The sequence below is a fragment of the Lycorma delicatula genome, chromosome 1 (genome assembly GCF_047948215.1).
Source record: "Lycorma delicatula isolate Av1 chromosome 1, ASM4794821v1, whole genome shotgun sequence".
NCBI classification, from domain to species: Eukaryota; Metazoa; Arthropoda; class Insecta; order Hemiptera; family Fulgoridae; genus Lycorma; species Lycorma delicatula.
This window is the reverse complement of record NC_134455.1, coordinates 50,736,952-50,757,374: the sequence shown is the minus strand read 5'-3', so window position 1 is coordinate 50,757,374 and position 20,423 is coordinate 50,736,952. Positions and strand designations below refer to the sequence as shown.

The following is a 20,423-nucleotide window of genomic DNA, read 5'->3' as shown; positions in this document are numbered from 1 at the left end:
TTTTGTTAAATATCATGCTTCTAAACTAAGGATTTTTTAAAATCTAAAAAGTGAAGTTTACATGGTTTGGAAACTTTTTCAAAAATGGCAATTTAATTCATGATCTCTCTTCTCCTGTTGATCGTCAGTGCAAGAAGTAATCTCTTAACGCTTTTTGGAATTTGAATATGCTGGGTTTTATCGCAGATTTTCCAGTATTATAGAAGTTACTCTCAATAATTTAGAAAAAGGCAGCATAATCTACATTAATAAATACATGAATTTGGAATGTGTATCGTGAAGTAAATAAATAGGAGTGACTGGCAGAGCATTTGATTGGGATACAATTTTAATAATTTTTATTAAGTGTTTAACGCATCACATTAGTGTGTTTCCCTTATTTTATTTTAAATTCTTTAATATCAACTTTTTTTATGGTTATTTCGTATTCTGAAGAAAAATATTATTAAAATTTGGAAAAGATTTAGTTTATGTGGATCAAAATATCGCTGATAACCTATCGAATCTTTAACTGCTGTGAATGGAGAGTTGTATGATTAATATGTCACCGGAAATTATCTGTGCTATTAATTCGTTAAATGATTTAATCCTCATTCGTTATAGTTTGGTAAATAACGAAATAAAAACCATTTTAGAAAATGAAAAAATCTCACATCTTTCTTTCTCAGAACAAAAAAACATGGTTTATTTTCAGATGTAACTTTTGATACCTAAAATAGAAAATTCGTAGAAACACTAAAAATAATGAAAAAAAAAGAGTGATTTCTTTGAAAATTTTGCAATTAGATTATTTATTATTCGTAGCGTATTTAGTTACTAAGTTCTTTTTCAGTTTTCAATGATCCAGGTGAAAGGGTGAAGGACTCGTTCTGAAGAAAGGATAAAAATTACTTATGAGCAGAAGAAAAACCCCTTATGAAATAAATCAGACACCTGTTTGGCTTATTTCGAAAATAAACGATTAGCTATTTTGGGCACACTTTAATTCAAAATATCTCCTCTAGTAGTGTCTATTAGTTTGAATTTTTCATTTAGTATCACATAACGCAAAGAAAATAACTAAATGTTATTATGCGTTTAAGTATGTTCTCCTTAACTTTTACAACGCATTATTAAGCTACTCGCAACGTTTACGTATGAAAATTAAAAGATAAATAACTGTTTCTTCAAAATGAAGAATAAATACTAACTGAGAAAAGTTCAGAATATTTGATATATCTTAATAGCTTACTGAAATCCACCACAATTAAAATATGGTATGGATTACATTAGTGTATGCATATATAATCAACCAATATAGAAGCCGGTTGATTGCTATCACCAGTCAACCATGAATCGATTTTATAATATCGATTACTTTATGCATTTACTCATTGATATTATATCTTTCAATTTCATTTACACTAAGATTGTTACGTCGTCATTTTCAGAAAATGTACTAGAATTTGATCATACCACAATAAGGATTCACTGAAATAAGAAATTAATGAATTTAGGTACGTGACATAATTGTGCTCTTTTTAATTTTTGTTTCAATATATTTTTTATACTAGCACAATTTATTCCATTGTTCTTCTTCAGATACATATAATTTCTCTTCAGTCAATCTATCAATAGCTGACTTAATACTCTTTTAAGATACTTTTAAGAAAATTAAGTTCAAAAATAAAAGAAAATTAAATCGTTAATAATAAACTATTATAACCTGGCTATTAACATTATCTTTTCGAAATAGTTATGTTATTAATGAAAAATAATTTATATATATATAGATATGGTCGCGTGTTTGCGGCTCGATCAGGATATTGAGAGATTGACAATTGAACATGTTTATATAATTACAATTTATTAATTTGAGAACATAAATAAAATAAGACAAATCAACAATAACAATGGCAATAAGAATAAAAAAACGGCAGCAATAACCACCTCAAGATAATAATCAGAATAATAATAATAATAATAATAATAACAGAAAACAATAATAATAATAATATCATAGTAATCGTGACTACAATACTTATAATAAACAGTGATTACACAAAAAAAAAACAGAATTTAAAGTAATCGTCAGGATATTTACTGGTAGTTAAAGTTGAAAACCACAATTCAGTCCCACTGACAAAAGACATTAGGATGTCCGCTAGTTTTAACACTTTTAATCACTATTCTTGTATTAACAACAATACTACAACAGATAAGAAAAGTATAAAGTTTTTTTACTGCCAATACCTTTGTGTTCACAAATAAAACTACCCTTACAATTTACGAATGAAATTTAGTACATTATGTCTTTCTCTTGTAGTCTAACAGTAACTCACCGACCACTTCTTGCTTTCATGAACTGGAATTACTTGTGACGTCATCTTAATCGCGTCAAACTTGTATGAACTAGAAATTCGCACCACTACCTCCTTGCAGAATACTCTTGATTCTATTAGATACCATTAATTGCTTTTACTTCATCTTTAAACTTCAGATTTATCTCTTATAACGTTTTCATACTTCTGTATAAGGTTCCTTCTTTCTCAATTCACTATTAAATATTTAATCGTATTTAATTTTCCATAAACTTACTTTTTAATTTTTACCTCAGACATCTTAAAAAAAAATAATAAATATAAGATTAAAAATATCATGGGAATGTAATTGTATCTTCTAAGATCTCAGTCACTGATAATCAATATATCTGGAAGTAGTACTTTAGTGAAAATGCAAGTAGAGCAAGTTATTCTGGGAAATATCTTAACCTTAGATAATCAATTACGATCCACAGTATTGTTTTTTATTTTCATTTTAATTTTCACCTTAACAATTAAATTTTGGTAAAGATTTCAATTTCTAAATTTCTATGAAAATTGAGAGCTCTCTACTGTTTACAGAACTACTAGCATAGCAGTTTGTGTTTTCAAGAGGGTGCACAAACTCTACCTATATAATGCGATTCTCGTTGATTTTTCATTTTAAAATTTAATTAAAATTTTTGTAATGATGTTACTTTTTTACAGCTTTGGTAAAATTAATGTTTTTTACAAACTGAATCAATTGTTTTATATTTAAGGTTACTAATGTAAAAGTTTCATAGATTTCAAAAAATAGAATCTTTAGTTCAGTATTAAAAATAATAATAGTATTAAATATTAACCAGTTGAGGTAGTTTAGTAAAATTTGAAACGGTTACATTAATTCCATTTTAAAAAATCTCTGTGTTTATTATTTAAGCATTAATAACAAAACTCCTTACAATTATTCTTCCCTATATTAAAATCATGATAGAACTCTTATTGTGAAATATTTTATGTATATACTCGTATATATATATTTTAATTAAACTAAAACTTTCTCATAAATTAACATGCCCAAAAGAAATCATACACCATACATAAAATGCACACGAACGCACATATCCAGATTCATTTTGTCCCACAGATAAGATTAGGTGAAGTGACCGTTCTTCGCAAAATTTAATTTTAAACTTCTTTTTTGATTTTTAAAACTCAAGATATCGTTTTTACCTGGAAATCAATATGTAACTTTTACAGTGATTTTAATTTGAAAACCAAACTGTTTTTGTATTCCATATTTAAATGGTAATTATGACGTAATACTTCATCCCAACTGTAGCGTAGGGGAAATATGTAACACATAACTAATATGTGAGATCGTTTTAGTGCTTCTCCTAAAGATTCTTATTTCTGTAACGTGGTTTACAGTTGATTAAAATTAAAAAAAAAAAAATCAAGTGAAATTTGTTTTCGGACAGATTCACAATTGATAATAAATTATAACTCAGCTTATAATTTTAATGCAGAAAACCGTTTGCTTTACTAAGGATCAATTATTAATTTAGAAGTTGGAATCAGTTTGCACACTGCTTTTAAATTGGTGTAACTGAACCGACTTTGGGATTCACACTTTTCATTATCCATATCATTGTTTAGTTGTGAAATTTTTGCCGAAGTGAAAAGAATAAGTTACATTTTCATTAAGATTAGATTTTGTTTACCAGAAATTTTCATAAAACATAAAAAAAAAATATAACAATGAAAAAATAAAATAGTTACTTATGTAGTAAGGAAATTTGTCGTAATCAAGGTAACGTATCCAGAATAAATAAATTACTGATTTCATTTAAAATTTTAATTATCTCCTTAAATAATTTTGATAATAGTTTAATGATGGAACAAGTTGAATTAGTACTCTGCGTTAGTCGTCAGCCCACGTTTACTTATAATTAGCGATGTCACATTAGAGCTGAAAAATGTAAAAAGACTTTTATTTTATTAGCAATCATTAATTCTACGCATTCATTTTATTATCAAAATTAAACACTTAAAATGTGAATAAAAACAAAAGAGAAGTCCGTGATTTGGCATAATTTTTAACGTAGACTGAATTTACCTTCGCGTAAAACATGAATTTTTTAAACTACATAGTAATTAATTTTCTAGTCCTTCTCAGTTTGAACTCTTTTATATCTACGATTTTCCTGGTATTGGAAAAATATGATATTTTATTTAATTAATTTAATTGTAGATTATGTACAAATGTTAAAATAGCTACTAATGACTGTTATTATGGCTTTCCCTAACATAATAAAGTTGGTGATATTTCAAAACAATATAGTTATATTTCCTACAATTAGTTTAATTTTCGCCAAGTAATGTTAATAAAGTTAAACATTTAATTACTGATTAAATTAAAACGATCAAATTTTGTAAATTAATTACTAAGTTAACAAAGTTACTTACCTAATATATATGTATTTATTACGCAGAAATGTTATAAGAAAAGGTCTTTGGTGGGTGACTTGTCGAATAATTTGTCAAACAACTGAATATGTTTTTATATTTTTACAAATGAAAATTATAAAATAAATATATTTTAATTATAAAAAAATTAAAATAAATTGTTTAAATTACTTAACTTATATTACACATCATGTAAAGAATCGTAACTTATATTCGTAAACAAATTACGGTACCAGAATAAATGTCATAATGATCTGAAAATAAATTACAGGAGAAATATGAAGGAACACAAATAAATATTAATAATATACGAGAATAATTGCACACACGCACGCACACACACACACACACACACACACACACACACACACACACACACACACACACACACACACACACACACACACACACACACACACACACAGTTTTATGTATGATTTTTGTTTTTATTAAAGTAATGAATCTTAGGAATGGCTTTTAATTTTCCCAGGTCTTTTTTTTACAAATGTACCGCTTGAGATAAATAAATGAATGATGTTCTTCAGTCTTTAAAACTGTTCTTTCATTCATCTCTTAACTTCAAATCATTCATAATTTTTAGAAAATTTATTGGGTAATAGAAATTTTTCTTTTTACTCAGAGAGTAAAACAAAGTAGGTCTACACTCATAAACATTACACATTGCAGTCAGTTATTTATCTTTCAGGCATTTAAATGAAGTTATTGTAACAAAATAAATCTTTTTAAAGTTTTCTGAATATTTGTTTTGCATTTGGTCTCAAGATTAAAGATTCATCTGTTATTAGGTCTACGGAATTAATAGAAGATAAACTTGTGATGTGAAAACAATTTCCTCATATTACAAATAAAAATAATTTCATATTGACTACTAAAACTACAGCTTCGTTATTACCAGAATTTGATTTGATTTGAAACTATGTCTTCAAAATGCATTTGAAAGTAAAAACTTTAATTTTTCCTGAAGAGATTTCTTTAAAGAACAATGTCGTCAGATATTAGAGATCTGGATGGACTAGTAGAGCAAGTTGTTGACGATTCTGTGTTCTAATATCCAAAGGTAAAGATATCAAAAAATATCTGATATTCAAAGCCAAAATAGCCAAAGATATCTTCTTCATAATCCCAGGTAGTATTTTGTAATTTTTTAATTGGCAAACAAGAATAATTGTTATGTGAAGAACAACTAAGGGATTCGGAAACGATGGTGGCTACTTATATCATCCCACCCACTGGAAGTTGTTTCATCGACAATGTGAGTTGTCGATGAAACAAAAATCTTTCCCAATGAACACAAAGCGTCAACTATCTACTCCACCGAAGAAGAAGGATACAGCTCAACTGGTATCGAAGAACTATTCGTCAGTAAGCTCGATCATAAAATATGATTGAGAAATATCTTCCAGTAAAAACGCAGATCTTTAGGATTTTTACAGCTTCAAGGTCTACTAGCGTGGCTCGGATGGAGAAGGCCTTATCTACCTTGGTAGTTAAGGCGTCGGAGCAAGGAAAGAAAACTTTCGCAAATCTCCTTATCGAGGTTAAAGAAGGCGTGCAGGAGTGAGATCCGGAAATTCTTTCGGTCCGGAGGGGACAGTGGGAGGCCCTTTATATCCGTGTTAAGGATAAGGATGAGGGTCCTTTGAAAATTATGAAGAAGGTGTAGTAGGGGGTAAATGGCGTTAAGGTTGTCCTGAAGTAAAATGTGCGAAGGTAGAGAATCTGTATTAAAGTTCTTGATGGCCTCACGACTATGGAGGATGTAATGAGGGAAATGAGGTAGCAGTGACTTGCAAAAAGTGTAGCACGGAGAGCGATAAATATGGAAGTCCGCTATGCCAACAATAAAAATATTGTAATTAAATACCAACAGGTCTGGGTAAGCCCATGATCTGTTATGGGTTATGGCAAGGGAAGTTGCTGGAGACTTGCTGACGGTCTCTGAGCCCAGTAGAAGTGGTGGTGGCGGCAGAGGATTTGCTTGGGTTGCGATGGCTGGATGGTACCTCTTCAGCTGTTAAGTTTCTCCGAAATACCGTTCGAGGAGGAGTCCTAGTTTTTGGAAAGGCTGGCCTCTGAGGTTAGAAGTAGGAGGGACCAGATAATAGTAGGAGATGACTTTAATGCTAACAGCCACGAATGAGGTTCTGGCGTTGCTAACGAAAGAGGAAGGTAACTTGATGAATCGATGGCCTCCCTGAGAATGGTGTGCACTAATGGATTTGGAGCACATACGTTCCACCGGAGAGGTTTGGGGTCTATTTTGGACCTGAAATTTGTTAGGGAGTCGCATGTTGGTCTGACTCAATGGCAACTTTTAGAGAGTGAGACTCTCAGCGACCACAGCTGCATTGAAGTGGTTGCTGGGCGTCCTCGACGTGGATACGTAGAACAGATACGATCCGGAAGGGACAAAATGAATCAGGAAGGGTCCTGAATCATGAGAAGCTTTCAAATACCTGTCCTTGTGTAGGTATTCTTGAGAACGATCGAGGATTCGGATAAGACTAAATTAGTTGAGGTACATCAGACTACAGCAAAAGTCTGTAGAGAGATTCTTGAAGATAGTCGGAACAGGTCAAGGCATAGGGATAACTATTGGTGGAGGCCCGAAATAGAGGAATTAATCAGGAAATGTATTGGGCTCCGGAGGAGATTAATAAGAGGAATGAAGAGGGTTGATCCAATAGAAAATGAAAGGGCGGCAGTTATATTGAGACAGGCAAGAAAGTATCTCAGAAGGGCCATTTGTAGATCCAAGAGGGAGAGGTGGCATGAAATATGCGCTAAGTTGAACGAGGACCCCTTTGGGGATGTGTATCGTATAGTCATGGCCAGATTTGGGAGGGCCCTACTAAACTGCCCGGGCTCAATTGGGGAAAATCATTCGAGTATTGTTTCCCCAGAATGGCAATTGGAGGCGCCAGGAGATAGTTACTGTGGAGATTCCTCGGTTTACGGCGGTAGAGTTAGAATATACCGTCATTAAGCTCAGGCAGTATAAAAGTCCGGGCCCTGATGGGGTCACGACTGAAACCCTGAAACTGATTGTGGAGGAGTTCATGCCACTATTGGAACCATTTAATCAGGCTATGTGTAGGGTGAGTGTGCCAATGACGTAGAAGGCGGCCAGACTGGTTCTGGTTCCGAAAGGGGAGCGGCTTCAGTAAAATTTTCCTAATTAATACGTTGGAGAAGTTGCTTGAGATCCTCCTTGCCAGGAGACTGGATATGGAGTTGGCAGCGGGGTGGGCTGTTATGGAGACAATATGGCGTCAGGAAGGGACAACCTAACATTAACGCAATTAAGAGTGATATGGAAATTGTCAATAACGCTTCAAAGGGAACGAGACACACTCGGAAGATACCTTTAGTGATCTTAGTCGACACTAGAAATGTATTCAACAGTATTAAGTGGAATGGTATTTTAGATAGTCTGACCGACAAAAAGATTCCTCCCTACCTGGTCAGGATAATCGAGGAATACCTGACCGGTAAGGAGATAAAGATCAACTACAGAGGAAGAAAAAGATATCGTCGTTGCTATGGAAAAAGGAGTGCCCGAGAGGTCAATCTTGGGTCTCCTGTTATGAAATGTGGCCTACTTCAACCTTTTAGGGGTTAAATTGTCTCCGGCGGTTGAGTTAACGGCTTATGCTGATGACCTTGCGGTGGTGGTGGTGGGAAGAAATCTCCAAGTGGTTCGGACTTATGCGAATGAAACATTACAAAATATCATCCAGTGGATGAAGGACAGGGGACTGAAAGTACCTTGGTATTTAGCTGAACTCTGGGAGAGGTTTCTGGACCCATGTGGAGGAATTAGTCAGGAAGGCCGAACGGGTGACCTCGGCTGATGGCAAACGTCTAGAGCCCAAAGTATCCAAGCGGCGGGTTATTGCTGTCAGTCATTTCAGCGATGTTGTATGCAGCCATGGTATGGTCAGAGACGCTTGGGGTCACGAAAAACCGAATGATGATGGAGAGGACATACAGACGGCTAGCGATCCGATTGGCGCACGCTTTTTGCACTGTTTCGCTTGAGGCAATGCTGGTGATAGCCGGGATGCCTCCACTGAAATTACTTGCGGAGGAAAGGCGAGATTGATGTCAGGGAGTAGTAGAGCGGTAGCTAGAACTGCACTGTTAGTTCGTTGGCAGACTATGTGGAACGATGCATCGACTTGTCGCTGGACGTATCAGTTAATCTCATGTATTAGAACATGGTGTGATAAGAAGAATGGGGAGACGGACGTTTGGACGGTCCACTGGTTATCGGACCATTGACCATTCAATAAGTTTCTGTACTCCAGGACCCTGAAGTGTCGATATTGTGGTCTCCCGGATGACGCTGAACACACTTTATTGGAGTGCCCGAGGTGGGCGGCGATGCGGCCAGTTAGTGGACAAATCTCCTCAGAGGAAGTGATGGAAAGGATGCTTGATTATGATGTCGAATGAAGCAGGTGTTGTAGACGGTTTCGGGAAGTTTTTTCACCAAGACGAACGAGGAAGAGCATTAGAGGGTAGTGTATTGCTGGTAAGTATTGGTGGTGAACCAGCTCTCGTGGGTGATCAGCGGGGGTTTAACCGGATTGTCACTGCAGAGTACCCTCAGGGACGCCTAAAGCTGTGGCACGAAGGCTACACAGGTATGCCCGTTGACACGCGCGATGGCGATGAAAACTTTGCTAAGTTATTCCGTCACCCTGTCGTTGGGAGGGAGTGTGTTTATAATGGGTCCCACCGGGCATGCGGTGAACCCCACACACCTCGCATATACGGGCTACTGGGCGTTTGGTTGAGGCAAATTTTCCCTTTTCCGATGTAAAAAAAAGTTGGAGGATAAATTATATTATCAGAGATTTTTTATTATTCAAAGGTTTCAGAATTTAGAAATCAGTGGACAAATTGCTCAACCACTAAGAAACTTTATTGCACTAGTAATATAAGGAATTTGTGTCCATTACAATCACGGTAAATCAATCTGACCTGATCATAGAATTCCTTGCTCGAGTAGGACCAGCATATAAATAATAAAATTAAGATCTTATGTGTACTCTACAAAGATATTAAACAAATCTATCTGTAGGGGCGCACAGTCAAAATATTCTCATCAAGAAAGACACATTTCTACACGCGTGATTTACAGTGAAAGTAATGAGTCTGCTTTTAATTAATATGCTGAGTTACGGCAGATCATCCTCTTGGTCTCGATGAAAGTGCATAGGAAGGCTCTTCAATAATTGATGCCCTCCCACTACAGAAAATATGCGGTGATTCGAACTAGGATTGGTGGAAACAAGTATTGAACCATGCAAAGTGTTTCGTGAATGGAGGTAAACTTGAAATGAAACTGATCCAAGAGTTAAAATAAAGATATAATGCAAGATATAATCCAAGAGTAAAAATAATGATATAAAAAGAAGACTGCAATCATTAGAAGATCAATCATCATTGTCTATTAAGTTTTTATAGAATAGTTAATTCATTTTTTGTTAGATTCAATGCTATCATCCGAATGTAAGTTTGAGTTTTCATTTTGGATTAATGCAAAGTTAATCAAACAGCAGGATGACAGAGACAAAACTATGAAAAGTATTTTAAGAAAATTAAAATCATTATATAATACCTATAAAATAATCTATATTTTGTTTTATTCCGTGTTTTTAAAACGGAAAAATTTAAATCACAGGAGATTCCGACTGTATTACTTTGTTTTTCTTCTATGGCTTCATAATTAACTTCTGACTAAATAAGAAAGTCATCCCTATTGAAAAGGTTATGGAAGGTTGAAATAAACTCTGAATCTTTTGATTCTAAGCCGGATTAGATCCCTTTTACTTATATGTACTAGTATTTAAAAGAAAAATGCTGGCTGTTCGTTTCAGGTAAAACTTATAGTCGTTAAAAGTTAAAACCAACTGTTGAAAATGTATTACTTTCTATAAGATAATCTGTCAGAAATTTATACAAATTATGAAGTGTTATTTTAATATAGTAAAATTATATTACTTTTTATTATTTGTGTTATGAATGCCTCTATCACCTTTAGTTATTCTGTTCTCTTCTCCTAATTTCGATATTAGGTAAATTTCTAGGCAGTTGATGATAGATAGTGTTATTCCTCTTTCTCTCACAATGGTTCTATGAAAGAAAGAGAATTATTGTGTACAATTTGAAGCAAACGAAAAAATGGTAGGAGTATTCTCTAAACATAATGCTTAAAGACCGTTACACTTTAAAAATCTGTATTAGGTTTAACTTAAATAACATAGTTATAGTTCCAAACACAAAAAAGAATACAAAAAAAATTGGAAACACAAACGTTATTAGGAAAGCAGCAACAAAAAAGAGAAAAATACATAAGAGAATATAAAGAAACTCAATAAGAGAAAAAAAAGAAGAAAAATAGGGAATGAAAAATAATTTTCCTTGAAATAAATAGTTCTTCAACAAAAATAGAAAACGAAATTTGTATACATTTTATCTAATGAAGAAACTTCGTGGAGGGACACAAAAGTAGGCCAACATTACCATTTTAAAACTAACTTGTTTTTTATTCCCGTTATCTGAAAATTATCTTCAAATGGGCTAATCTTAAAGAAAATAGAATTGAACATCTTTTTATTTCGGTAAAGTTTTAACGTAAAACTAATAGTTAAGTTAATTTATGGAAAAATTCGATTAAAAAATAGATAATTCTTTTAGTTTAACCTTGAGTTCTACTAAACTACCCATTAGAAAATAATAAAATTTCATACATACATTCATAATTACCAAAGAATGATAGTAGATTAACAAGATAGATTATTATGAAAAAATTTAAATTTATAAAAACATGGCACACACACACACACACGTACATACATACATATATATATATATATATAATATATATATATATATATATATATATATATATATATATAAGTAATTATTTTATGTGATATGATTTTCTACATTTAACAAACATCAGTGTTAAAAAATTCTCACGTTAGAGTGAGAGCTTAGTACGATACCAACCTATAATTTTTTTCTAAATAATTCTTCATTTGCTGTGCATCTTTGAAGTTTAGTTCGGCTACTAATGGAACTCAGAATAAAATAACTATTGGGGATTTCCTTGAGTTATGAGTAAGTCCTATACTACAAAATAAAACCGCGTAAAGTAGCTAAGAATTCAGATAACAGCATAACAAATTTAAACTATCACAACAGATTAAAAAATTAAACAAAATATAACAATTTCGGTTACATTAATACTAGAATATCTACAATTTTTTTAGTACTTCTCTTTATTTTTATTAAAATGTAACTTAATGCAGATAATCTATCAGGATGTGACGTATCATTAACTTAAATAATGAACAAAGTGGGAACTGAAGTACTGCTTGAAGAAATGGAAAATCTTTATTAATCTTATTTCTCCAAATGCGAACGACAAGGATCATCTGCTTATGATGACTAACTTTCACCTACGATCTGTAAAACTACTTAATGCCTTCAATGTGTTACCAAAATCACACTTACCGCATAATTTGACTTAACTGGAATTTCAAAATTATCTGTGATTGGTACTCTTCACACGATATATGAAATCCAACCAAATTTAGAAGGCAAGCAAATGAAGATGCAACTTTCGTCTAAACAGTATTGTAAACCCAATACAACATACAAACCGTAAATCAAACTGTTTTATAGACATTAATATTCTGGTTCTTCTAATTGGTTACTTATTTAATGAAATGAGTGAAGTAATTTGAATTTAGGGTTGCTTTATTTTGTTAAAAACTTATCTCTGAAAACCAAATATCAAGTACCAAATAGGAAAACTTAAACACACTCTATGGAGAATTATTTATTGTATTATTATAAACTATTATGTAACAGTAAACTACAGGCTTAATGTTACATTATATTTACTGTTATGGAAAGATAATAAAGCAGTTATAATAAAAATAAGAATTGCTATTAAATTAGTCTGTAACTTATATGATTACAGTAATAGAAGAAGTTTGTCATTTACCCAAGTCGGATACTTCTAGAAGAAAAAATGGCAAACATTTTACTACTGTTTACGTAATAATTAATGTCATATTAGATGCTAGATTTCATTTAATATACTCGTACAAAATTTATTGTAACGGCGTGGTTATAATGTCATTATTTAATGGTTATAGAAGGAACCTATCTTCTTATGTGGTCAAAATAAAGAACTAGGTTATGATTTTATTGATGATAAAATATATTACAGATAGTTGTAATTCCAGATTAACATCGTGATCTTCCTAATGTTTGTGAGCCGAAGCCAATATCAGCCTTCTAATAAAAGTTACAAAATGCTAATTAAGGCTAAGGTCCGTAGAAGTAGTATTTCTCTCTTATGAATAATTATGGCTGAATATGGATATTCAGAATTTATAAGACAAATGGCCTTAAATACGTGTATTTTATTTGAATTATATATCGGTATTTTCTGTAATAACAATAGAAATAATAGTAATAAAATAATTTCTGTGCTTAAATACCTATTTTTAGTATTGGTTATGTAATTTTTTTAATAAAAAAAGAAACTTTTTATTTCATATATAATTCCTTGAATAAAATGTCCCAACAAAATTGAAAAGTAATTTTCCTTCACTGAATGCTTCAGTCTCTTTGAAAAAAGATTCGTTATTTAAAAATTTATACTGGAATTAATAAATGAAGGCTCACTGAAAATCCCATTTTATTCCAATATAACTAAAAGAATAAATATTAGAAAGCTGATTCTGTAGCGTAAATAAGAGTACTATGGAGTACTATAGTCTTATTAATAAAATTTTTAAACAGATATTATTGAAATTACTATGATAATTTTTTTACAATGTGAAATATTTCAATTACCATATTATAACTAAAAAAATTGCAACTTGCCAGTAAAATAATAGAGTTTAGATATTATTACAATTTTATTGAAAAATACCTAAATCATATTTTAATTATTCTTATATCATTGATCATAGTACAATAAATTTTATTAACTACTGTGATAGTGTAATAATAGTAATATTTATCGATTATTATTTTATATGATTATTATATCTTGTTTTAGGTAAAAAATGAAAAACAACAGAAGTTATTGTGAATAAAAAAAAAAAAATAGAACAGAGTAAGATCCATTTGTAATAAAAATTCATTTTAGCTAAGAAAAGTAAACATAAAATGTCTAAAAGTAAAATGCCGGTAATAAATTGCATTACTTTTCCTTCTACGCCGGTCAAGTTATGTAATTCATTTTTGAAAAAAAAATCCAATCTTTTTAAGTTCTATTTGTACCTTTACGATAAAATAATCCCTTTTCATTGAAAAAAAAAAATAACCAAAATTATGAATTCTTTTTTCATATTTTTATGAAAAAAAAATTAATACTTTTATCTATAGTCGAATTACAAATAAAAGTCATAAGCGACTTTTCAAACTTTAGGTCTTGAACAAACTGAAACCGACCATTCCTGAGACGTGTGGTTAATTAAAATCGAACCACCAAAGAACATCGTATCCACGATGTGCCTATACTCGTTTGCTTAATTAAAGTTAATCGATGGGACTATGGTTTTGTGTTCTTGAAGATTGAAAAAAAGGTTTTTTTAGCTATAATTCTAAATAAACAAAGTTGTCATTTTTCAAGAAGTAGATGAAAATATTTTTTTAAAGATATACTAAAGAGTAAGGAGAATAAAGAAATAAGAGTTTTACATTTTAAATGTAGTGGGTAACTTCCTAAATGGATTAAAATTAAAAAAGAGTTAAGCATTTTTGTAGCAGTTTAAAGACCTATTGATATAGAATATGTAGATGCAAAAACTCCCATTAACTTCTTATTTTGTTTATCTAAAGAAAGATGTAGTTAAAAAGACAAAAATACATGTCATTTTTTAAGGTGGGAGGAATGAGCAGTAAATAAATTTTTTTGGTAATTTGTGATCTCGATAAAAAACATTGCAACTTTTATAAGAAAAATTGTTTGCTAAAGTGCCCCAGTAAAAATTTGAAATTCTATTTCGATCAAAACACCCCCACTCCTTTTTAAAATTTTTGAAAAAAATTAATACATTCTTTTCCCCGAAGGTACTACCTAGTTTAAAGAAAATCAATTAACAGCTCTGAGAGATGTAAGACCAAATAAAGGCCAACGTACATAGTACATAGCACAAACGTCCGTCTGAAAACAAAATTTTTGGACTTGGAAGCATTGAATAAAAAAATATTTTTGCAGATTATTTGCAATTTATTTACATGTATTTTTTTCTTGTTGTTAAATGTCTTCTTAAGGGACAAAACTTAAAAAAATACCAAGTTATTTACATTTTTTTTTTTAACACTTCTACATACTTTCCCGTTATAGATGCTATAACGGCATGAATCGCTATAACTGGGAAAGGAAAAACATCAATATTATTTTGAAAAATCATTAGAGAAAGAACTAAAAAGTACTCTAAAGAGATTACAAATGGGATCTCAAAATATTAATTATTGGTAACCTTAACTTTTAAGTTGGAGGAAAAAATCCGAAGAAAATGTTTTTAAATATTAAAATGATCAATAGAGTCCTGGTATCGTTTCTCGGTGTAGTTATGTTATCTAAAAAAAACTAATCCAACTTTTATTTTGCTGGAGCATTATAAAATACTTACAAATCTTTTGAACTTTTAGGATTGATTCTCACACCCAAAAAAAAAAAAAATTATTATGGATCAAGTAAATTAATCTGTAGGCTAAACATCATAATAAAATAATAACTGTATTTGTAATTATAAATAAAGTTGACTGTTTTCATGAAAATAATGTCAGTTTCTTAGTTATAAAACTTTGGTTGTTTATTTTGCATAAATTACTTGAGTAATCTTTAATGTGACTATAATTGTTTGGTGCTAATTTCGTATACACAATTTTTGAAAAGAAAAAACATCATATTATTAATATAATAATATTATACCCTTTATTACTGACATAGACCAAATGTGATACATCTCAGGTGGTAGACCAGACAGTAGCAGAAGTAGATCTGACACAGCAAGGCTGAAGAGATAATAATTTGTAGCTGTGTGCATATGTTTATTTCGAGCTATCACAATGCAGGTGCTGACATTGCCAATTACTCCACATATCAGGATAATACCGTACATCACTGTCATGGGAACAACAATGTAGAGTGGATCACGTTTTGGACCCCATAGTGTGTACCTGTAAAAAGGAAGAAATTCTAGATAATTTAAAATGGTTAAAAATTTAATAAAAATTGTTTCCTTTCCAGTTATATTTTTAAGTTCTTTAATAATAGTAAGCATACTTATGTTATTCTTGACTTAATTTACTTCTAGAGTGACGTAATGATTTTTAGGGGGGAAATATCAGTCAGTTATGAACTTGTGTTGTGTATTTCACACCATCAAAATTGATAAATCATTTTATTATTGATATAATATATGGTATGCTTAGAAAAGCACAAATTGGTAGTTTAACCTAGAAGAAGGAGCGTTAATTAGGTACTGCTTACCCCTAATATTATTTAATATGTTGAAGATACCTCAAATATGAACTAGAAGAGGAGAAGAGTTTGGCATAAATTGTATTAAGTTCTCTGAATGATCGTGTGCTCACCAACCATGTTAATTTAAACCAATATATTTTGCTGTACCGCGACTGCCCGGCTCTTGGGGGGGGGGGGGGTTCCAGAGACCGGGCCACTCTGGAATTCAGAAGTCAAGGGGAAATTTGGCCACTCACAAGCGGCGACTCAATGTGGTGAAAGCCGCATTGTCGGACCGTGTAGGAGTTCCTTGATGCGGTTGCTATGTTCAACCGACATCAGTAGTTTATCTAAGGGAAAAGACTACTATCGCATTGCTGAGTGAAGCTAACCTAGAGATATATATGGCTGACCACCAGCCAATTAAGGCTCCAAGCGGTTTAATATGGTGGACAGGTACTTGCCGGCATTCAGTGACTTAGGTGTGGCAGCGAATTGCTGTCTAGTCGAAGTAAATTTTAATTTATATATGTAATATATCTTTTTAGTAGTTGACAGGGGAGCCCACCCATTTTAGTAAATATATGACAAATAAGCCGGTGATGTATGGTACCGCGCTTAGTCCGCTCAAGCTGTTAGATAAGCTCTAGGAGCTATTTAGGACACTGGTTGCTAAACTCTTTCGAGGTTCAGTAGCCGTTTGTTGAACAGACATTAGGTCTTATGCTTTAGAGCGACCGAACGGGGTGATAGCGGGAGAAAAAGGCTCACTGAATCGCTTCTCGTGCTGTACAACTTGTGTATAGTGCTACCGGTAGCGATTTCATTCAACAAGTACAGCGTGCCGACGTTCACGTCGTCGGGGCTGACAACGGTCAGTGACTGTCAGTTAACCTACGTTACTGTGGTGTTTAGGCTACACAGCTTCGTAATGTGTTGCAGGAGTGCCACTGTCGGCTAAATAAGGACGCGAGTGGTGTAGGTCACCACGTTAATTCCACTCACGCCGTTAGGTAAGCTCTAGGAGCTAATTTAGATGTTAGTCGCTAAACCGTATTGAGGCACAGTAGCCGTTTGTGGCATGGGCAATCGGTCTTATGCTCTAGAGTGGCCAAATGGGGTGGTGGTGAGCGAAATGCCCGGCAAACCAAAAGATTCACTGAAAACATGGTGTTTATATGAGATGCATAGAATATCCACCTGATGATTTCATAATTAGAAGACACGAAAATATAGAGAATAAAAATCAATATTAGGAAAACAACAGTAACAGAAGAAATCAAGAACAGCAGACCACAAAATAATATCTAAACAGAAAAGAAACAAGACATAAACAAGCAAAAAGTAGATCTTTATGTCACGTATATTTTTTTTTATCAAAACGTTTTAGACTAACTGAAGTAATTTTTTAAAATATTAATATTAGAAAGCCACATCGAAATACTTTCAGCCGTTTTTCGGTCACTTTTAGCGATTGGTGTTTTTATCGTTGCATATGTTAATTTTACTGCTGTATTTTTTCTTTTTTTTTTTTTTTTTAGTTAAAAAAACACATATCTTTATATAAACGTAATAGTTTGAGTTTTTGTTTCTCATGTGATCTGCATCTCATAATCTAATATGAGTGAAAGCTACTAATATTTACGTCTTTGAATTTCAATGTGTACACAAAAAATAACAAAACATTATCATACCCGTAAATATTGAAATACAAATAACAAAACCACACAACTAAATAAATAGACACAGTCCAAATCGGAACAGATAAGTAATTATAATAAAAAAATACTTTATTGTTCATACAACCTAAAACCAACACTTTTCCAATCAGATTTTAAATACATTTCTTCGTAATTGAAAAAAAATGTAAGTAATATCACCTTATGTCAGTGTGTGCATAAGGTAAATGATGTCGAAAGAGACTAAAAGTTTGTGATTTAATTTTTTATAACGTTTTATTTAATATATTTAATTCACTTGATAGTTAAAAACTTTACCGCTTTAGATCATTTTCACTGTAGACTGTCATAGAAAAAAATTTGACAAAATAATACAAATAAGTTGTCACGTATACCTAATTAATGGGTTCAAATTATTCATTAAATAAAATAATATTCATTAAAAAATTGTATTTATATTAAAAAGAAATTGTCAAATTATTATTTCATTATTATATCATCATCACATTCATTACTTTTTATTTACGTGTTATAACCCCAAAAGATTATAAGACTATGGTTTAACTGAATCCCTTTAACGGGGTTGGTTTGTATTCTACCTTGTACTAATAACTTTTAACTTCTTGAAGGTTCCTTTCTAAGCAATTTAGCATTAGATTGCCTTATACTTTGCGCGGGAATATTATATTCTGTTATTGCTTTGTTTCGATAACTTAGAAGGGTTTTATGAAACCAAAATTACCCACATGCGTATTATGAAAATTCACAGATTTAAGTAAATAATTTTGAAACTGCATCTACACCACTTCATAATAATAAATCTAATAAAAAAATATAGCATCCCCGCCATATCTAATATAATATATATCTATTATCTAACTAATATCATACATCTAATATCTAATGTCATATTTATTTAATATATATATTATACTAGCTTCTAATATTTATACAAGCATCTTCATCGCAGTTTCGCCTGGGTTATGTGTTTACTTGCGTTTCCAGTCACGGTCAAGATATATGTACTAATATAGATTGCACTTCATAATTAAATTTTTACAAATTTTATTGCAATATATTTCTTATTTCCTGGTAATTTAACGAATTACCAGAAAAAATTGTGCGTCAAATTTAAAAAAAATTGTGTTTTGATACACCGATTTTTTGCTTTTTTACAGTAATTTTATAAAAAAAAATTATTAGATATACTTCTGAGATCTATTTTATTTACATTTACAGGTCAAAATCCACATGACCCAATCAAATTATTCCTTAATTTATGTTCAAAGAATTCCACTGTGGCTTCATTTCCTCTTTGAGCATAAATCCAGAAGAAATTTTTCACAACGTATAAATAACTAAAAAACAGAGTTTCCGAACCTCTATTAAATATAGACTTTACTTTTATTTTCTCTGGTAAAACATTTTCTGAAATTATTTTTTTTTCAAGACAATTTGACACGAAACAACTACAAAACACTGGGGTGTGCGCATAAACAAACAAACAAACAAACAAACAAACAAACAAACAAACAAACAAACGCGCGCGCACGCACTATGTATGTTCTCTAGTATTTGGTCGTTCATTTCTTTCATATGCCTTTTTCATTTCACCTTGTGACCTGCACTGTATAACTATCACTTGCCATTCGCTTCGAGAATTAAAGATTCTTAATATCTTCCTACAGTCCTTAACCGCTATGAGAAACATAATTTCATTTCATAGTTTTATCTACTGACTCGAAATAAAGGCCTCTAAACAGTGCAATAATACAATGGGACCAGTAAATTTTAATTAATTTTATGTCAGTCTAATTTTAATCTTTATTATTCATCCAGTTGTTTCGCATGTGTTTTGGTACTAACTTTTCTTACAAGAACCATTTCCGTAGAACTTACTTCATATACCGTTTAAGTTATCTTAATTATCATAGATCTCATATTTTTAATTGAAAAGTTTTAATCTTGATATTATGATTTTATTTTGTAACGTTTAATAACTTTACTTTCTTGTTGACCTTTTTCAAGAATTGTAAGCTAACATTATCAATGCTCAGTTTCATAATTACTATTACTAAACTTTTGTTAAAGAAATTTAAATAAAATTTTTGAAATGTTTCTTTGAATGTTGTGTTATTTATTTTATTTTATATCTTGTATGGGTTACCGTTCACTACTTTCCCTTATCTTCTTTCTGGTATATTTTTCGTGATTTCGCTAACTCCATATCAGTAAGTCACACCGAGAACGTGAAAACCATTAAAAAAAATAAAATAATCGAACAGTTTAGTATCGCAGATTTGCCTATTGATAAACCATTCTCTTTATTACCTGGTTGCTACAAAAAAGACCAACGTAGGGTATATTTCTTGTAAAGTAAAGCTTCAAACTTTATTATCATAAAGTATAAAACAATAAATATAAAACAATAATTATGTAAATGCATATGTTGAAGGAATA

The 20,423-nt window shown here is 31.4% G+C and overlaps 1 protein-coding gene across 1 annotated transcript in view; it reads right to left on the bottom strand.

The window, feature by feature from the left end:
• Nucleotides 1-20,423, bottom strand: part of LOC142318097 (pyrokinin-1 receptor-like) — a 147,306-nt gene that overhangs the window by 51,080 nt on the left and 75,803 nt on the right. Inside the window, exon 3 of the mRNA XM_075354626.1 lies at nucleotides 15,765-15,998. Within this exon, the coding sequence (XP_075210741.1) occupies nucleotides 15,765-15,998 (234 nt within the window). The remainder of the gene's footprint in view (nucleotides 1-15,764; nucleotides 15,999-20,423) is intronic.